General features: G+C 41.2%; 1 protein-coding gene across 6 annotated transcripts in view; it reads left to right on the top strand.

Annotated features, from left to right (window-relative positions):
• hdac9b (histone deacetylase 9b) overlaps positions 1-20,045 on the top strand; it is a 35,184-nt gene that overhangs the window by 768 nt on the left and 14,371 nt on the right. For 2 of the 6 annotated variants that reach the window (XM_034696994.1, XM_034696993.1), the window contains exons 2-4: positions 479-534; positions 3,058-3,114; positions 19,713-19,954. In XM_034696994.1, coding sequence (XP_034552885.1) covers positions 19,784-19,954 — 171 coding nt within the window. In that variant the 5' untranslated portion in view covers positions 479-534; positions 3,058-3,114; positions 19,713-19,783. Of the gene's footprint in view, positions 1-478; positions 535-759; positions 801-3,057; positions 3,115-11,514; positions 12,236-19,712; positions 19,955-20,045 lie in introns of those variants that run through there. The other 4 variants (XM_034696991.1, XM_034696995.1, XM_034696992.1 and 1 more) reach the window with 4 other exon arrangements.

The raw sequence follows: 20,045 nt of genomic DNA, 5'->3' as shown, positions 1-20,045 counted from the left end.
TAATATAATTATAGGTACTTGTTCAATTTTCTAATAAGATAAAGGACAGCATTGTCAAGCAACGTGATATACTTAAAGATGCAAAATTGAATTAACTCATAATGCAGAACAGCTCTGTTCAGTTGTAGATCCATATTAATCTATGTAATTATTTTCCATGCACTGATATATGGAAGCAATATTTTGATGCACTGTAGATTGCTGAGATGGAACCAGTTTTTAACTGATTTATACAGTATGCATCATATTGAGTATATTTTTTGAGTAAAACTTTGATGTGTTTATATCTCATCTAACATGCACACCTTAAAGGAACACGATCACACTACTTATATCAATGGGAAGTCAGTAGTTTGTCTTGAAATCCTCATGCATCTGTGATACGCGTTTAACTAGACACAGTACAGTGTACTATTCTGTGTGATATTAATACATCTTTGAATTTGCCGTGTTTTTGGTAAATATTTTGTGTTTACAGATAAAGAACAACCAGATCTGCAAACACAAGCAGATGAAGACATGAACAGGCCAAAAGTAAGGAGGATTTTTTTGTCTCCAGTATCTTTTTATATGCTTATAACTAAATAGAAGTTAATTCACAGTGCAGCTGCTGCAATGTGAGTTGAATTAAAGTTAGTTTGGATCTCAGTTGTTTTGCCTGGACACCCTGCCACTCTAAAAAAAAAACATGTTGAGCACATGTGTTATTTTGGAATGGCTCATACATGATGGCTTTGGTGACCAGAGCTCTTTTCACAGGTGTTATTACGATGACAACATTTCACTCTCATCTGAAAAAGGTAATAAGAAAACATAAAAACCACAGACCCGCTTGTGTCCACATGACATTTTCACTTAGACAGCCACACAAGAAAAACACTGCTCATACTTGACATAAGATCCTTTCACAGCCACTCCAAATGACCCTTCAGTTATCTTTCCATTTCAGAAAATGAATAATCTTTTTACATTAGACTAGTTCTTGGCAGGTTAACACTCACAGATGTCTGCACTGCTCAGATGGCTTGAGGGGGCAGGTACCATCTGAGCTGTGTCAGGGAGAGAAAGTCATTTTAGCAGCACCTTACACTTAGCCTCACACATAATTTCATAGTACCAATGAATGTGTTAATGAGACAAAATGTTTTCGATAGAACAAATCTTGGCAGGCATCTGTGAATTATTCACTGGACCTGATAAGTTGGCATGTTGGGCAGTGCAATTGGCAAGCGGTGCTAACAGAAGCAGCATGTTGTATGAAATCCCTGCAGGATAATGCACATTACCTATACAGTGGATTATTGTTACCTTAAAATTGACAACTTGAAGTCAGGAATATTCAATAGGACCTTCGAAATAATCACGTTGTTACTCACTGAGATGACATAAGAAGTGAGAGTGGGCCTGTTTATCATAGTGAGAAGAATACAATGCCTTGTCCCTTTTTCACAGCTAAAGTGATGAGAGTGATGAATTGCACTTTGTCACTGTGGGTTTATTTCCTGTGTTTGTGTGCCATACTTGACTGACCATGACAGTGTAAAGGCAGCCTTCATGTCACACCACAGAAATTGCAGTTCCAGTAGAGAAAAAGATGTGATGGTGTTGGGTGACACAAAGTATGACATGAAGAAACAATCAAGCCAATCTTCTGCCTCAGATGGACACGAAGGAAATTTGGGAAAAACACAATCCTGAGTGTTTTCTGCGTGTGTGGGTGTGTGTGAGTAATTAACATGATTTTCTGGGGCCAGGTGTGCTTGTCTGAGGGTATGTTAAAACACACCAAGATAAAGGACAGTCACACAGTTGAATAATGATAGGATTGTGTGCTTTGAGAAGGAGTCATGTGTCAGAAATAGTGTCAGGCTGTTGTTACATTTGAATAGTAGTCATTCAAATATCTTCTCTTTAGCTTGAAGAGGAGCAGACAGCAGTACAGAGCTTTTATTATTATGTTGTTGTGATGATGTGATAGGTAAAAATGTATATATTAGCTTTTGTGATTCTGTCACATATTTATGATCGGGTGCAGTTTCTGTCATTTTAATAAAAAGAAGACTGTAAAAAACAGTGTTGGCATTAGTATCCAGCACCAATGCCACTCTGCATAATGTGTGCTTCAGCTGGATTTCACACTTGGAAATAAGCTCTCATTCTATCTATCATTTCACTAGAGAAATGACAGATGATTAATGATTTTTCAGGGTAATCAGTGGTTACAATTACAGAGACAGCAAAATTCTTGAAAACCCCATGCAGAGGACTGAGGAGTGTTTCTTAAACATGCAGCACCCATGATATGTTTCTCAGTTTCATGTTTGCCATGCTTGTTGACACCCTGAAACTATTTTTTGCGCGGTCGAGGATCTATTATTGGCTCTGGCTGTAAGTGTTTTCTGTTCCATAACAAGATGAATCCCGAACATGGCATTAGGTTACCAGGCAACAGTGTACACTCCACTGCTCGGTTATAATTTTCTTTGTAAAGTTATGATGTTTAATAGTAAGTGACTGCATGGCAGTCGGCCAAAATTAACCACTGTTGTTAGCAGAACCCGTAGAGCCTGATGTATGGTTGGAGGCGGAGGAGAGCAGGCTATATTTGGCTGCTATGTTCCCCTCTAAGAGACGGGTTTTAGGTCTGGACTTGACATTTCTCTGAGACTGGAAAAAAGGGCTCGGGTCAGTGAGTTTTTGTAGAAAGAGGGGTGTTGTTATTGCCCAGAGGAAGGTACTGGTTTCTGTTCAGCAGTGGCTCATTGTTATGTTCTCTTCATCTGTAAGGACCAGGAAGGTGAAATGACAGGGTAAAACCTGTAATTATATGTACTGGACACTCTTTATTACATAAAAGACTGCCAGGTCTCTTTTGCTAGCAGATTAAAATTACTGTAAATCATGTATGATTACACTGTACACACTGTACTCATTGGAACTGTACAAATTGTTACAGTTTGTATGTGTGATACTACACCATGAAACCAAATAATGTTTCTACTGTATGATATTTTTTCAGCTCATAATATAACAATTGTTAAACTTGTTTTCTTAAAGGGGAGAGACATCGTCAACACGTGAAAGCAAGGCGATGCTGGAAGTCAGTAATCTAAGGTCAGGCATCTTCCTCTAAACGCAATGTTAATCTACATTAATATTAAACCACAGATGCATATGTTCCCTCTATTATGAATGTAAGATGACTTTATACTCAATGATACCCCAGAGTTTTTTTGCTGGTAGAGTTTTCTCTGTGTATGTTGTATGTGTTATGAGATTAAACAGCAGCATGCGGAGTGCAGTCATGGGATCGATCTTATTGGGTTTTTTTATGAAAGAGAAATGGAGAGCCATGTTCACACCTTTATTTATTTTACTGTCCTTGGCCATGGTTGCTCTGGTTGAAGCAGAGCTGTGGCTGTACAGCAGACATTGTGCAGACATTTTTAAAGAAGCCCAGAGTGCCTTGAAACTATTCTAAACAACAGCCACTCACTCATGATTGAATTGTTTGTTGTTTAATCTTTTCTTTGCAGTTAGAAGCTGTTCCCCGAATTGATTGAGGGGTTGATTAAACATTTCAATCAATGCTCGAACCACAGAGATGATGTATTTCTCACTCAGGGTGAAAAGTTAAAAGGTGTGCAGAGTAGTGGCAGGGATTGTGAGTGAATAAAGGAGTAGGTAGTGTATGTGTGAGCAATAGTCTTCTCTTTATATAGATAGTAGGAGGAGATCAGTGGCCCAGAGGGGGAATCTGGCTCTTGTTGTAGCTAAGACTCAGAGCCTGTTGGGTTTAGCCAAGTGTTCTCAGTGTTGTTCATTCAGCTTCACTGCAGACCTCTGGACTCTCAGAGGGGACCTGCCTCCATTTGTTTTCACTTCCTGTCCAAATGGAGTTAGAGAGATGAATCATTCATGTCTTTGAGGGGCCTCTTGAGTGGATAAAAAATGGGGAGAATTAAAGCTGCTGCCTCAAGTTCTCAAGATAGATTAGTGTGCTCTGACTTTTGTTCAACATATTTCAGACATGTATAAGCAATTTTTTGTCTTCACTTCAACAGCATTAGATTATTATTTAAAGGATTGCTGTTTTTGAGTTCACTTGGATTATGTGTGCTGTTGCATATCTACTCATAACCGACAGTTTGCCCATTGACAGGCATCATGCAGAGAGCCCCTACCCTATCTCGATCTTGGTCTGTCAAAAGAGCATGCTGGAATCATTGAAGTTGATTAATGAGCAGTGTTTCAGAGTTCCTGGCATTCACACTCTTAACAGTCAGATTGTCACTTAACTGTCACAGGGTGGGGTTGTGCTTCCTGATGGTAGAAACAGACGAACTTCAGACTAAGCAGGCCCACTAGTCTGTCACTCAGTGCCATCCCATCATCCTCTGGGGCCCCCGACTGCGCTGCCCTGCGTCATGCTAAACATCTATTTGTTGTTACCTTTCATCTACGGGTACCTGTCACCTCGCTCGGCTCATCCTGTGAGTTATGAGGCAGCAGGAGGTCACGACGGTAACCCCTCCCCACTTGGCGTGAAATGTGCAGAACAAACGGATCCAGGAATTACACAGAGATTGGACACACTGGCTGGATATCTAAGAGCGGAGCCCTCTTAAAGGTCTCTGTGGCCAGAGAGGTGTGAAAGGTTTACCAGCCCCATCTGTTTCCCTATCACAGAAAATTTTACCCCCTTTGAGGTGACAACATTTTCTAAATTCTCCCTTTTAGCTTTGAGTGGCATTATCTCAGTGAAGCTCCTGAAAAAAAAAACATTTAGAGTTTACAAAAGGTGAGGCTTGAAAGCTGCATCACACCTTTGTGAGAAAAGAGAAATGACAGTCATCACAAAAACAAAGCTTTGTTCAAGGCCTCTAGAAAAAGCACCGAATAACATCAAGGCACGTTGTATCAGCGAGTATAACAAAAGTTGTATCTGTCTTTGATTCATTGGGCTTTTTTTGCTCTTTGAAAGGGAGGAATCTCCATACTTTGTAGTTTCAAAAGGAAACATCCACATTCTCAACTTTCATTTCTACTTTTTGATTTTCAAACGCAGCTCTGAGAAGCTCTTGTGCTAACAGTTTTCGTTTGTATTTTATGCTGGTGATACCTACAGTACATGATGTATTCAAGAGGTAGCCAAAGCTGGTTAGTTTTAATTTTGTTCAAGATTCCAACATTAAACATCTGTTTGGTTACTGGATAAAAGATGAGTGCAGAGGTCGGTCTGTAAGACTGCAGCCACACCCCGGCACGGCATGGTGGCATTTCTATGTGGAATACTGTGAATGTGTATGAGTGTGTGTGGTTGTTTGTGCATGTTTATTTGCACAGTGAGTGTCAGTACAAGTGCTACTCGGACCTCTGTGCTGTAAGTTCATCTGTAACATCATTCCTTGTGTACAGTTGCTTCAGTACAGTGTTTGTTGTGTGTCAGGGTGTTTGTCTTCCTAGTCCAGGGAGCTTGCTGTGGAAAATTCATCGTAATATCTGCTGCAGCTTTTGCTATTCTTTGTACCTGGACTTCTTTTTCCTATTTTAATCAACCTGCAGGGTGCACTGTTGCAGAAGGATCCACCAGGGGTATCACCCTGCTTGGACAGTGGCCTACAATTAATAGTCCTGCTGCCTTAGTTACTTCTGTGTTCTCCAACTTCAATGAAGCTGATGGAATCAAAGACAGGGAACGTCATTGTCGAGAAAAATATAAGTAAAGGAGAAACCACAATACATAATAGTAGTGCCAGGGTGACATCAAATGTATTTGATCAGTCTAAATGTAGAGAGAGAATGAGTTTCAGGAGGAGGGGGAACCCTGAAGTCTGAAAACACCACACAGTAATTGTTCAGTGATTTACACAACTGTAGCACAAATGTTGTTTTCCCATCGAACAAGTGAGATGACCCCTCGAGCATGTGTTTGCCTCTCAGGAGGAGAAAGGAAATATGGAGCTGTTAGACTTGTTAAGGCGCTCTCACAGGAATTGCAAAAGTAGAACATTGTCTATAGCTGGGTGTTTGTGTAACATCAGCAAGCAAATCCCACCGCATAAGACTGTGGTAGCCCATCAGGGTGAATTCTTAACCGTGGTGGAAAAATGTATATGAATATGATGCTGTAATAAGACCCACAGCTCAAGGTCATCCTAGCAAAGGGTTTAAAAATACATCTGGAGCTCCTCCAGGTTTATGCATATGGAGCAGCACAGACATTGACATTGCAACAGAGGTGGTGGGTGCACTGTGGGACATTTCCCGGTATGCATATCACTACCATGATAATCAGAGGAAAAGCTATTTTTCGGAGGTATTGTTGTGTTGGGGACCTTTGAGACACCACAGGAGGAGAGTACTGTGACTGTGCTGTGGTCAGTTAAAGAAGCGGTGGCGTAGGTGGAAGTGGCTCGGACAATAAGCGACAGCCCACCCTTCCCATAGTTAACTTGATTTCCTGTTGCACTTTTTTAGAAAACCTTAAAATTCCATGAATGGAGTGTTTTTACGAGTCTTAAAAGGTCATTGACAAATCAGGAACAGCAGTCAAGCAGTAAGCGAAACCTGTTAATGAACAACAAAAGATTGTATTGTATTTTTCTTTCTGGGTTTCTCCCTGAGAGTTATCCTAACATATTCAGGTCACTGATGTGTGATTTGTGCCTTTAAAAGAAAATCTGGAACTTGGATGAAAAGCGCCTGTACTTTTCCTGTGACTGAAATAACAATGCTGGTATTTTGCCAGAGGACAAACAAGCCTCATAAAATGTGTTTTCTCAAAAGCTGTGGTAAAACCAAAAATATATATTTGGTAATCATATTAAGATAATAGCTGCAGGCCGCTTGGGATGGATGGTGCTATGATTATCCACTCATGAACTAGCTCAACTAGCAGGATGTGAATTGCAAGGATGCCTCTGAACAGAGAACCTTTGTTTTTATTAATCCCTCAGGGATTTCTAAGGTCAGCTAAGCTTGGCTGTCTTCCATCCAAGTCACAAGTGTCTGTTTGGGCCTGTGTGTTTGTCTGATACAGATGAGCCATTTGACTCCTGCGGGCATTTCAATGATGTAGGTCTTTGAGCCGCTGATGCAATGATTCTGCATGCTGCGGTTTCAAGCAAAAAAACTTTCCCATGGTCATCTTTGAAAAAAGCTCACTAAAATATCATCTGACATTCAGAATGATCTTTAAAAGGATTTAGTCAATGCTAAGCCTTTTGTTTTTAAATATCCTAAGAAGATTGATAGCTAGGGCAAGAAGGCCAAAGTGAAACATAAAATAGGCTTGTGATGAGTGAACATTGTACAACGGCAACGTAGTCAAATTGACACATACAGTGGATCAATGGTTTCCAGCAGAGATGAGCACATTGATCAGAAAAAATACAGAGAGCTGCCCTCTGTTTCCAGTGTGCCTTTGTGCTCAACATCTATTTTTAGAAAGCCTATGGCAGCAGATGAAGGCACGGCATCAGGGACCTATTCAAAGTTAGAAAGTAAACTGACCCCAAGGTCAGTACACAATAAGTGGATGCTTTGAAATTGTGTTTTTGCCTTTTTGAAACTCTGTTATGGTTCAGTCTCTGAAATCTCACATAGAGGGATTAAAGCACAAGAATGAACAAATCTTTCTGAAAGGTTTTGTTCTTTTAAGGATGCATATTGTCTCTCTTACAACACATTTCTCCCTTGTTGGTCTCATGAGAGAAACACATAAAGCTACTCTGGCTCCCTCTGACTCTGTTCTGATAGCTGTATCACAAAAACTTTGATGGCAACGTTTCAAGAGGAAGTACCAAACATGACTCCCTTTAAATGCATTTTCATGTTATTTGATCCAAACTGTTAAGTGCATTCTATATCACCCTGAAGGTCCAACAGGAAATACCACAGGACGCCAGACAGAGTAACCCAATAAAAGCAAGAGCGCCCAAATCATTAGTGGGAAACGCACTCACATAACACATCCAGATGTACAGGCTAATTGGATTTTACCATCGAATCAACAGTTGTAGCGCCTTTGTGCTTTTATGAGACTGACCGCAAGGTAAAGAGAAAATGGACTGTTTGAAGTGACAACACTTTACCCATGGCTTTTAGCATGTCGACTGACTGAGGTTGGTTGTTATCAGAGCATGCTAGGGGACCAGTGTTTTTACTACCTAAACGGATAGGAACTATTCTGCAGTTAGCAACAGAGGCTCATTAGGGGCTGATGTAAAGAAAATGGCAGGCATTGAGGTAATTGGTGTACCAAGGTAATTTCCCTTCTATCGTAGATGCCCCAAGAGTTACAGTTAACCGCCAGAGAGATGAAACTCAGGGAACAGAAAGGCAAAGGGCAGCATGGTTACGTCAGAAGTTGCTGTTAATATGAAGACCCTCTCTTGAGAGGAAGATCCCCTCTGACTGGAGAAATCATCACCTGACAATGATCACATCCGCCTCAGTTCTCCTAGGATGGCATGATGAAATTCTGCAAGTACACAAGCAGGAAGACAAGCAATAGGCAGGAAGTAAGAGAGGAGGATTAAGTGGATTTCATCAAAAAGAACCCAATAGAAATATATATTGTTTAAGATCACATAAGAGGGCTGTAAGAGTTATACAGCAATCGCTTTATTTAACAATAGACATCCTCCGTCTGAGATACGCAAGGGCTTTGAAGTTCAGAGAACAAGGAACAACAAAACATGGCTGACTCACTCCCTCCCACACATGGATCATCCGCTATTAAGGGGAACAAAACATTTTCTTGCCGGATCAAATTAGTTAGAAGGAGTGTTGTTTGTCCAGCCCGAGTGTCTATTGCAACACTTGAGTTCAGCTCCCTTCCTTCTCTCGTCTGACTCCCTGCTGGGTTTCATCATGCACAGTGTGTCACAAGTCAGCAGTGCTATGGTGATTAAGCTGCAGAACTGGGGAGTTGAACAGAAACTGGAACTGTGATGGTGGTGTTGTGAGTAAGCTTGTTTTGTTGAGAAGAACAAGTCCTCAGGTTCTGTCCACGGCTCTTCAAATAGAGCTGCAAGAGAAAAATCACAGAAAGCATTTTTTTATTTTTTATTCTATTGTTTACATAGACAAATTATTTGAAAAGACTGAGTAGGAGTAAATAATGATGTGTGGATGCATGTGTGTAGGTTTGTATTCTGACATCCCTAGTTCAATCAAATAGGCTATAATGGCCTTTCATTTAAATTTAGAAACTGCTAGGGGCACTTCACTGGTCTGGCCCACTTGTTCCCTCATCTCTAACCCCCCTTCTCTCTCCATGTTGCTGCTCTCGTGTCACAACATCCACACATGCACGTACACAGCCACTCATACGCAACACGCACACAGTTTGCATTTGATATGAGGGAGGTGACAGACAGTCGCGCCCCGGCCCCGGAGAGCAGAGCGGAGTGGCTCTCCAGCAGGGACGCTGACGTTCACACTTAAATGCTTTAATAGGACTAAAGTAGACAAAGGCCGCCGGTGACGCAGTAGGAGCTATAATGGGCTTGCCACATTGCAGGTTTACTGGACCCTGCCTATTGGACAGAGCTATTTCCAATCCCTCAATCCCTCATCAACCTCAGGAAGCTAGTTATAAATAAAAAGTGTAGGTTAATCGCTGCTAACATGCTCCACCGAAATGTCTTGGTTTAGCTGTATTTTTGGAGCAGTAGGGCAGTTTAGCAATGTGAGTCAGGGCTATACTGAGGACTCATTATTCATCATCAAGTTCAGAGTAACAAGTTGGATTTCTAAAAAGACAAAATAAAGAACAAATTATTTACATTAATTATGGAGAAAAATCTGTGAAACCCTCTACAGCAACAAATGTGTATTGTGTGATAATGGGAAATCACATTGCGACGCGCTTTTGACCTTTTTATGTCTGGGTTACAGTAAAGTTTGAGACAAGAATCGCACTGTCATGTTTTATAAATAGGGATTCCATTGCCATGATAATTGTCATTCATGTGACAGGGTTACTTCCTCTTTTGATCAATTCTGCCTTGGCCGATGTTGAGGTCAGCCTACAGGATCAGAGCTCGCCTGCTCCGACAGAAACTGTGACAGATGGAGCTCTGGGTCTTTAGCCATCATTACCTTGGACTTGAAAGCTTGTTATCTGTCACACCATCCTTTTTCCACTTGAATGCCAAAACTGATTCAGTTCAAGAACAGGAGTTTGCTAAGTTTGTTTGGTAATTTTTTATTACTAAAGGGACATGCTTCATGGTTATGATGGATTCACCACATTTAAAAAATATATAATTAGAAAAAACATTTGCACAGGGGTAACATAGATACAAATATTTCATTTAGATTCATAATTTAAACTCTGAGATTAAAGAGATATTGTATGAATTTAGAGTAAACTGACAGTCCTGTTGTCTCTGTTTATGGCTAATCAAGTAGCACTTTATAATACATTAGCTTGAGGGTTGCTCTATGTCTGGGTCGAGCCTGTAAGCTCTGCATTTCCTGCTTGGCTTCATGGTTGTGCTGTGATAAAAGGATTGAGGGGTTAAATGTTTGTCCAGCTGAAACAACACAGTAAAAACTCCTTCTCTGTGTCTGTAGCCGAGTCGTCAGAGCTAAGGACCTAAAAATAGCTTTGCTGGCTCCACGCCCCTGGCTGGGGGACAGGTCAAATTATGAAGGAAGATGAAAAATTTAAAGGCACAGGCTGCTTGGCCACAAACCCAGCCCTGCATCAGTGGTCAGATAGAACATTTGACTTGACTTTTATGGTCTGGAGTCAGGTTGTATTAACCATGGATCACAGCCAGTTAGGGATGTAATATCAATTGAAAAATCTTTTTTTTAAGCATCACTGAGCTCACAATTTATTGTTCAAATTCCCTCCTTGTAGTGCTTTATGTTTTTTCAGACATCTCTAATTATACATTAAGAAGAGGTAATTCAAGGAAATGGGATGTGTAATCCCGGAGAGGTGTTCTTGACACAGTTTGAGAGCTTTATGTAATTGCGATCAAGCAGTTATGGCATCTTACAGTTGGCTTCCTTGGCTATCTGAAAGCATGCTTCCTGAGTAGCAGTACTGCCCTGAATACACACTGAACCCCACACGTAACACCCAGCTAATGCACAGACTAAAATGAACGCAGTGGTTCCGGGCATCTCACATGATTAATGCATCTTGTTTGGGTTTGATTCAAATAAGATTAGATTTTGAGCTGACGCTTTGAACTTATGCAGGTTTTTTGGGGAGGTGAAAATCACTGTTATATTTTTCCTTTGACTATATGCCCAATCACATTAAAAAGAAGCACCAATTTTTACAAAAACTTTGACATGGAATATGCTGCACCGAGGTAAACTTTACACGTTCTTCTTTTAGAACATCAAGGCAGAAATGGATCACTGCTCCCGTGTACCTGAGAGAACAAAATGAAGACATAAATAGAGTGGGTGAGAGCGAGAGACTGGTTCAACAAATCAAAAAAAGAGAGAGGTGGGGAGGGGGGGAATCAAGCCTCCATCTGCAGAGAGAGAGTCAGGAGACATGCCTTCTGGCAGGAGCTGAAGAAGACAGCTGTGTTTGGTGTGGTATTTTTAAACGCATCAATGCTGCTCCAATCCCCGCGCCTCGCCTGACCTATTTTTAGCCAGGGCTGGCCATTGTTCTATTTCTGTCACCTGTGGGCCACGCAGTTGTTGATTCACATGCAAATGAAGCCTGCTCCCTCCCTGGCTTGCATTACTGCCTCAGCGAGGAGCTCAGTGCACAGTACACGGCTTACCTCGCACTCAGCTCTGTTTTTCTCACTCAGTGTAGAGGAAGAAAAAGCCACAGACTGAAGGAGGGATTTTTTTCTTTAAAGAAAAAAAAGGCTTGACTTGTCATTTTCTCCTCACTCTCTGTTTTTTAGTATTTGGAGCAAGCTGAGGCAGGGCACCGGCAGAGTGGCAGCCCCACAGAGAGAGTGTGCAGTCTGTTAGTGCTCTACAGTGAGAGTGGTTTATCAGAGGAGGAGGCAGAACAGAGGAAGGGAGAGAGTTGCCTGTTGTCGTGGTCTCTCCCCTGAGTGGCTGAGGGGTGGCTCTTGGTGACAGGAAACGCAAGGCTTGCAATGAGACCTGAGCGCTGAGTGGAGTATGCTGCAGACGATTTACGAGGGCGAGTCAAGTTTCTCCACAACAGAACGCCGCGTTGGACACCAGCAGCTCCTCAACCAGAGCAAGATGCACAACGTGAACAACTCAGGTGATCTTACAGCTCAGCGTCTCTACTCCATCTGAGGAATCTTAGTTTTTATCCTTCTTTTTTTTTTTGTACCCTTTTTGCATTCCAGCCTCTGTCTTTCCTTTCTAAATCCGTTCCTACTTCTCTGCTGTCTTCAGTGCCTCTCTTGCACACATTCACTCCGTCCCTCTCTCCCTCTCTCACGTACTCGTAACTCTTTGCGCTCAGCTGGTCTCTCATTCTGTGTGAAAAGAGAACTCAAAGCAGCAGCGTGATAGGAGCAGGCACTTCTTCCTGAAACAAGGTATTTGCTTTTGCGATGGTTAAGGCTGCTTTTATGGTTTGTCTTTGTCAGTGGGATTGCTTCCTTTATTTGTCTCTAAATATCTTACGAGTCAAAAAGTGATGTTTATCCTTTTTTAATTTAACATGCATGGAGTGTTGTTTTTCTACTAAATGAAGGAGATGTGTTAACACTATTCCCAGGCTCTAGTTGCCTAAAATGAGTCACAGTGAACATGAAAGGGATGTTGTGTTTTGCAAGCTTCCATGTCAGTGTGCACTTTTCAGGGAACAGGAAAAACTGTGACAGAAATACTGTGGGGACAACGGAGAGGATGCTCTCAGGATATTTACAACAGGCATTGACTGTTCTATTTTTGACCTGAGAATTGAATTGAAAATTACATGGATGACATCAGTGTGAGTAACCTCTATTCACTGTATTGACTCAAGATGAGTCACACCTTATTTGCTTTGATTCTTGTTTTCAGCAAGCAGCTATTGATAACATGCAAACTTGGTTATGGAAAATAACCTCAGCCTTAAAGCATTGTGCTCAGTGGAAACAGTGTCATGTGGATTACTAAGAAGTATTTTGTCATGAGAAAGTACGAGCTGAGACATGTGAACGCTTCATTTTCTTTTAAAAAAATCAGACCTTTGAGTTGTTTCTGTAGTATTTACATTTAGCCAACAGTAAACGACTACAACAAGACATAAAGCGGTTCATTCTATCTGTTTAATCTATTGTATTTTTTTAACATTTTAGTATTTTCACAGTTAAGTAAAGTAAAAAAACTCATAAAAAATACGATAAGTACAGCTTTTAGTCTGTCTTCAGGCAAGCAAAAGAGGACACAGAAAACATCATCCAGAGGCAGTGGGCTAAACGTGAGGACATTCAAAAATAAAATGGGAGGATGGCAGGGGGATGACACATTCCATCTCTGTCAATAGAACAGGTTATTCAACTATCAGGCTACAAGAAGAGCAGGGCTTTCTCCTTCTTCTGTCTCATCGGCCTGTAAGCCAAACAACAGATATACCGAGCCCCTGAATTCGAGCTCCTTGCTTATTCTGTGGGTCAGCTATTCTTAGGTGAGTTATTTTCAGCTTATGGCATTAGCCTGCTAAGATTAGGCGTCTGTGCGTTATCATTCCATCTCAGCATGCTCCTGATATAACTGCGGTTTGGTACAGATATTTATAGAGAATTCTGTCATTTGCCTGTTTAATATGTTCTTTCCACTTTATATAGTCAATCACATGACAGTGACTAACATATCTGTCTAAAAATACCACTGTGAGATGTGTTTGTGTGAGCTTATTGGATGTCAGGTAATCTTAGTGCTGTTTGTAGAGCAGATATTTTGGATTTGATTCTTTCTGGAGGCTTTGTTTATTATGTGCAGTGTAATAATGCTTGACAAATCTGTTCTCCTGAGCATTTTTGTTAAAGTGCTCCTTGTGTAGGCTAATTAGGTTCTTCTTTGAATAGGCAATTTTCTGACATTTTACATGATAGCTCTACTTCTCTGCCGTTACATTTGAGGTGGAACATGAAAAAAGCCACATTCCCATTTTTATTTTGATTAGTATCTGTCACATCAAACTCCAGACAAAAGAGGTCCTTTGTTGGGCTCTCCGACAAGGGGAAACTAATTAGTTTCTCATGAGAACAAAATATTATGTAAAATAACATGCCGGCTCCCTTCAATAGAAACCTTTCAGACAGTAACGATGCTGCACCTTTCAAGTCCTCTCCTCTGTGGATTGTGGATTCATTCAGGTCGCTTCCCTGTGTGCATTCAAAGTGCTCGTCTCTAAAGAGGCTGTGCAAAAATAACATAAATAAGGATGAGATTCTGTTTCAGTAAGGCTCAACAGTTGTGTTTTAGAAAAAAGAAATGCCTCTTCCTTTGTCAAACTAATAGATAGGGCAAGAAAAAAAAGAGTTACACTAAAAATACGTTAGACTTGTGCATATTTATTCTGTTTGCTTGTATTTATTTGTGATACTGAGAGTTTCTTTTACTCTGGTTGCTGTGGCTGAAGGCATTAAGACAACAGACTCTTTGTGTTTTATTTACAGGAGTTGTATTGATTGTAGAATCCCGTGCCAGCGTTGTCATTAGATGCTTTTTTTTTGATGATTAAAAAAACAATTTCAGGACTTTTTGGACATACTGAATGTTCTCCTTTGCCTTGCAGATGGAGATTGTGTGTCAATTTATTTGTTGTTGTTCGATGGTCGGACATGATGGGCTAACAGGAGACGGCCAAACTCCTGGCTCCCCTCAGTGAAAGCCTTGTGGTGGTTCAGCTCAGCTGTCTTTGTTAGCAGATAGTCTGCAAGCCGCAGCTCTGGCTCAGCTACAGGGACGAGCCTGAGTCTTAAAAATAAAGACCTGTTTCTTGCTTTAGACATGGCAGCTGCTCAAAATAACAAGGCACTTAATGAGAGATCCAGCACCACATTGCAGTCCCAAGCATCAGCTTATTTTTGCCCTCAAACATCTTCTGTATCTTTGCTTCTATTTATACCGTGAGACAAGGAATTTAGATCAACAACCATCCCCAGTGCACACCAAGTGGATGTAACATACAACATAGTTCAAGGGTGAGCACAAAGTGTGCGTTGTCAGAACCAGAATTGTAATTGATAACGCAGAATGTTTAAAGATTATGATCCATGATCACATGTGTCAGATGATCTTAACACTGATCCTTTGTACACACTTGGGAAACAAATGCAACAACAGGTAATTTTGTACTGTAACAGTCAGCTCAGGTAGTCATGTATGGGAGTTTGTTGGAAAATCTTTAAAAAGCTTAGACTATAACAAAATGTAGATTATATATCACTTTAATTAAATACATTTTAAGCCGTCTGTTTGCAGCAGAAGATTAGAGATTAATCAGGTTATTACTGAGTTTAGAGACAATGCTGTGCTCTGATTTAGGATTTGAATTTATTTCTTTGAGAATGTACCTGTTGCAAAACTGAAGCAGTATTTGCATTAGAATTAACATCAATATATAAGAATTGTCACAAATTTAGAATTGTTTCTTGATTAACTAAGAAACAACTCTACCAAGTAAACTGTCTGAATATTATGAATTATTTAAAATTACCTTCTGAGTTTCTGGCCTCAGGTTTGTGTGTGTGTGCTGTTCCCTTTGATAAGCAAATGCCTTCTGCAATGTTACGTGGTTAGCCACCAGTGTCACACAGTTACAAACATCAACAGGTAGCTGTTTAGTGAACACAGATGTAAGGATATGAATATTTATTTTATTAAGGAAATAAAAGTGTCTGGCTTGTTTGTTAGACCTCATGGATGGTCCACTACTTGTTTTGCGAGTTGTGCTTAACTCCATAGGGTCCCTTTCATAACAAGTGAGACTGTTGGAGTGCTGATAGGTAAGTGTTGATAAATTATAAACACTCCTATCAACACTAAAACGATGTGTTGGTGTGTTTTAGCAGCAGTTGTTTTTCTTCTGTGATATAATCTTATCATGATCAGCGTTAGAAAAAGGTTGCAAACTTACTTGTTAAGTTCTGAAAATAGATGCAGCATTTATATTCAGTGGGAAATGTTTACAATGATGATAACAACTTTCTCAAGTTAGTTGTCAGTTTTTGCGCTGGCTTGAAATGAAAAGATTACACTGAAATGTCAAGTCACACTTTAAAAGCGGTAGTTTTAGGTGCAACATAAGCCTTCATGAAGACTCATCGTGATCAAGTTTCTCCTGTGTGAATCTATGTATCTCAGACTCTTCTCATGTCGTAGTAATGTCACTCGTGATGTGTGTCTGCTCTCTCTCCGGGGTGGGAAGCCTGCTAATGTGGCTTGGAGCAAAAAAAAGACAGCTATCCAACATCTCAAATTAAGGCTGTGATTGTCACTCCAACCGCCACCGAGGCTAATGAGAGGCAGATCAGTTATAGAAATAAACACTTTGGGGACACTGGCGGTGCGACGCTGCAGTGGGAGCGTGGTCACAGGCCATGAGTCACCCTATCCCCCTTGGCAGGCCCTCCACAGGGAGGAATTTGGGCATGGGACAGGGTGCTTGTCGCTCTCTTGTGCTAAAAACAAATTTGGGACCTGTCATTCATAAATCTCTTGTTTACCAGCGCCTGGAGACACTTCTGTGAACTTTCCACCAATCAGGAGGCGCCTCACTGTCACCAGGACAAAAGGATTCATATCAAGGGTCGTAATGGCGCTATAGGACCACTGAACTAGAATCTCACTCGTTTGACAGTGATCATTTCAAGAGGCCTGAAAGTTACATAAATGCAACCCCGTCCTTTTATTCTTGCCCGTGTTAAATTGAGCCGGCCGCCTCACAACTGTGACAGTCTTTCGCACATCGCCTATATTAAGACCCTGCTCAGAAAAGCTTTTATATTTAGCCCTGGTTACTGGTGGTTCCGTATTCTCCTCTGCCTAACAACTATTCTTGTAAAACAGAAACTGAAGAATTTAGTTTCATACAGCTTGAGCGCCTTTGTCAAAAATAAATTAACAGTAAATGTGTGGTTGAAGATATTTTGAGCTAATATATTCAGTGGTTGAGTAAAGTACCTAAACAGGGGCAGTATTGGACATTGTATCTTTAACAATCAGCTCATAGAATAATGTCAAGCAACAGGAATACAGAAAGTTAAGGCTTCAGCACAAACAATGCCTTGCTGCCTTTAGGGCCTTATTATCTTCCCTCAACATTGTCATCCAATCTCGGGTTATTCTTGCCGACACAGTGGACAAGAAAAGAACGGGCACACGAGGCTGTCGTGGTTTCCTCAAGGGTTATTTCATGCAGCCTCGGTTATCAAAGGTGGCTTAAGCTTTCACACCACTCCTCCCCCTCCGCATCCGTTTAAAGCACTGTCTGATATTTTCTGATGGAGGCTCAGCTTGATGTGCAGATCAAAGTAGAGATCCTTAATGCCAGTCACAGTGAGGGTACAGAATGAAATATGAGATTAATTAGATATCTCAGTGGTGAATTCTCCCAGGCAGCAGGTGTTTTTTTCTTGCTATATTTAGGTCCATTAGGCAAAAAGTAGCACTATGGCTGTCTGACTCTGTGAGCCTTTCTATGGTTCACAGGTTCACAGCTGCCCGCATGCTACCTAAGAGTCCTTTGTCATATAGATACAAGTTAAGATGAATATTCTCTGTCAGAAAAGAAGGGTCTGTGCTACAGGTGCCTGTTCTCTTTGCCTGCCGAGCCGCTGCCCTCCTCCGTCATTTGATGGAGCTGTTTTTAGATCACAGGAAGATAAAAAATTACCGCACGGGAGTCCCCTCTCACTGTCTTCTGTCTTTGAACATTTTTAAAGACAAGTTATCTTCTATCAGTTGAATATCTACAATGTCTCTCTCTGTGTGTGTGTGTGTGTGTGTGTGTGTGTGTGTGTGTGTGTGTGTGTGTGTGTGTGTGTTACAGGGCTTTTGTAATGCTTCCTCTCTGCCTCTCTCTGCTGGGGACTCCTTCCCTTATATAAGAGCCGAGAGGCTGATATAATAGTCAACATGTCACATTGCCACTGTAGGCAGGAGACGACATGCAGTGAGACTCGATATCTGCAGGATGGGGAGACATAATTACGTCGCCAGCGTTGCCATGGCAGCGGCAAGTTAGGGTGGTGGATACTAGGGTGTGGGGGTTGTCACAGACCAGGATTGCGCCACTTGCTTTTATGTTTCTATTTATAATCACCACCGCCGCATACACATGGATGGTGGCAATGAAAAACAGGCTTCATGAAAAAACAAATGGGCGACAGAGAGCCTCACAGCTTCAGCGAACAGGAGGGCACTGCTGCCTAATTGATGACTACTGTATCCTGACGGTGCAGGTTTAAACCCCTTTTTATTGGCACTTCAGTTTAAGAGGAGAAATATGTGACAGGACCAACTGAAGATTATTTATGTTGGCATATAAACTGTAATTTGTTAGCTCTCTCTCTTGCTTCCAGAGAGCAGGTGGTGTAGTAACACTGCTTGTGTTTGTTCCCTCAAATGTGACCCTTGAGAAGATTACAGCAATGAATGCACCCAATAAATCTCCCTCCAGCCACTGGAATTTTAAGTAGCTTTGAATATTTCTCTGGTCTCAAAATGGAACAGACATAATACAGTCTGGGCGATGTGTACCCTTCTTTGAATGTCACATCATGATCAGCATTAATACCAAGTCATTTTACCAAGATTTCCATTTTGCTTCAATCACAGATCAAATAAAAGCCTTAATATCGTATTATTAAATGTATGAAATCAGCTTTAAGATTTCATTCTGTTGCTGAAAAAGCTCTCATTGTAGCACAGATCCAGATGGATACAGTAGTAGAACATAAATGTAACAAAGGTAATGAAAGATATTGTGCAGTCACTAATCATCCTCCTAGGAATAGAGAGATGAAGTAGCCCTGTCTCCTATGTTCTGAACCAGCAATCGATTTTCTCTGTGGAACAACCTATATATAGAGCTGGGAGACCAAAGGGATGCCCTCTCACTTTGTATCTGACAATTACTTATAATGGAGGAAGTTGTCAAAGGCAGCTCTTACCAGTGCATGCATCGCAGCATCTGCCCTACAGAACGGAGATGGAAAGATCACAGGAACAAAAAGTCTAAAATACACAACGTCTCCTGGACTCACACTAACGGGCTCTAAATCTTTGATGTAAAAATGAGATATCTGCATGATTTCCTGATAGGGACAGGGCGAGGGACATCTTTTATTTATTTTTCAAACAGTGGGAAGATGGGATTTTTTGTAAATACTCTAAATGACCACTTCAACATTTCGTGCCAAATGTCCATTGGGTTTGTTGTACAGCTGCTCCCAGTAGACTCCAACTGACGGATGTGATCCCATGTTTGTTTATAGAAACTGTTATGATTGTAGGGTTCTGAAGATCACAAGAGAAAAGCTGTGCTCCTCATTTCTCTTGTTTTTTCTCTCTCCTCATTCCTTTTTAACCTTTTTAACCCTCCATGCTTCTCCTAAAGAATCTTTATTTTTACTTTCCTCTAACTCTGAACTCAATGTTTTGTTCTGCAGCACAATTTACAGAGATTTACTGCACCATACACATCCACTTCTTATTTCATGATTTGAACTGTAAGGTTGCAAAGAAGGGACCGGTAAATCTATATTTTTGTTTCTCTCTGCCTGTTCCTCTCACAGTGGACATAAAGCCGGACGTGCCATCGACTGTGGAGCCCGTGTCTCCGTTGGACCTGCGCACAGACCTGAGGATGCTAGGGCCAGGCTCGGACCCGGGACTGTGGGAGAGGCAGCTGCAGCAGGAGCTGCTCCTCATTCAGAAGCAGCAGCAGATCCAGAAGCAGCTACTAATCAGCGAGTTCCAGAAGCAGCATGAGAAGTTGACCCGTCAGCACCAGGCTCAGCTCCAGGAGCACCTCAAGGTCATTATTGCACTGAACATTTGTATGGAGGATAGTACAGCAGTGTACCCAGTGGCCCAGCACAGCACCACAGTATAGCTTGGCACACTGC

Source organism: Notolabrus celidotus, chromosome 12 (assembly GCF_009762535.1).
Source record: "Notolabrus celidotus isolate fNotCel1 chromosome 12, fNotCel1.pri, whole genome shotgun sequence".
Classification (NCBI taxonomy): Eukaryota; Metazoa; Chordata; class Actinopteri; order Labriformes; family Labridae; genus Notolabrus; species Notolabrus celidotus.
This window is presented reverse-complemented; position numbering and strand designations above follow the sequence as displayed.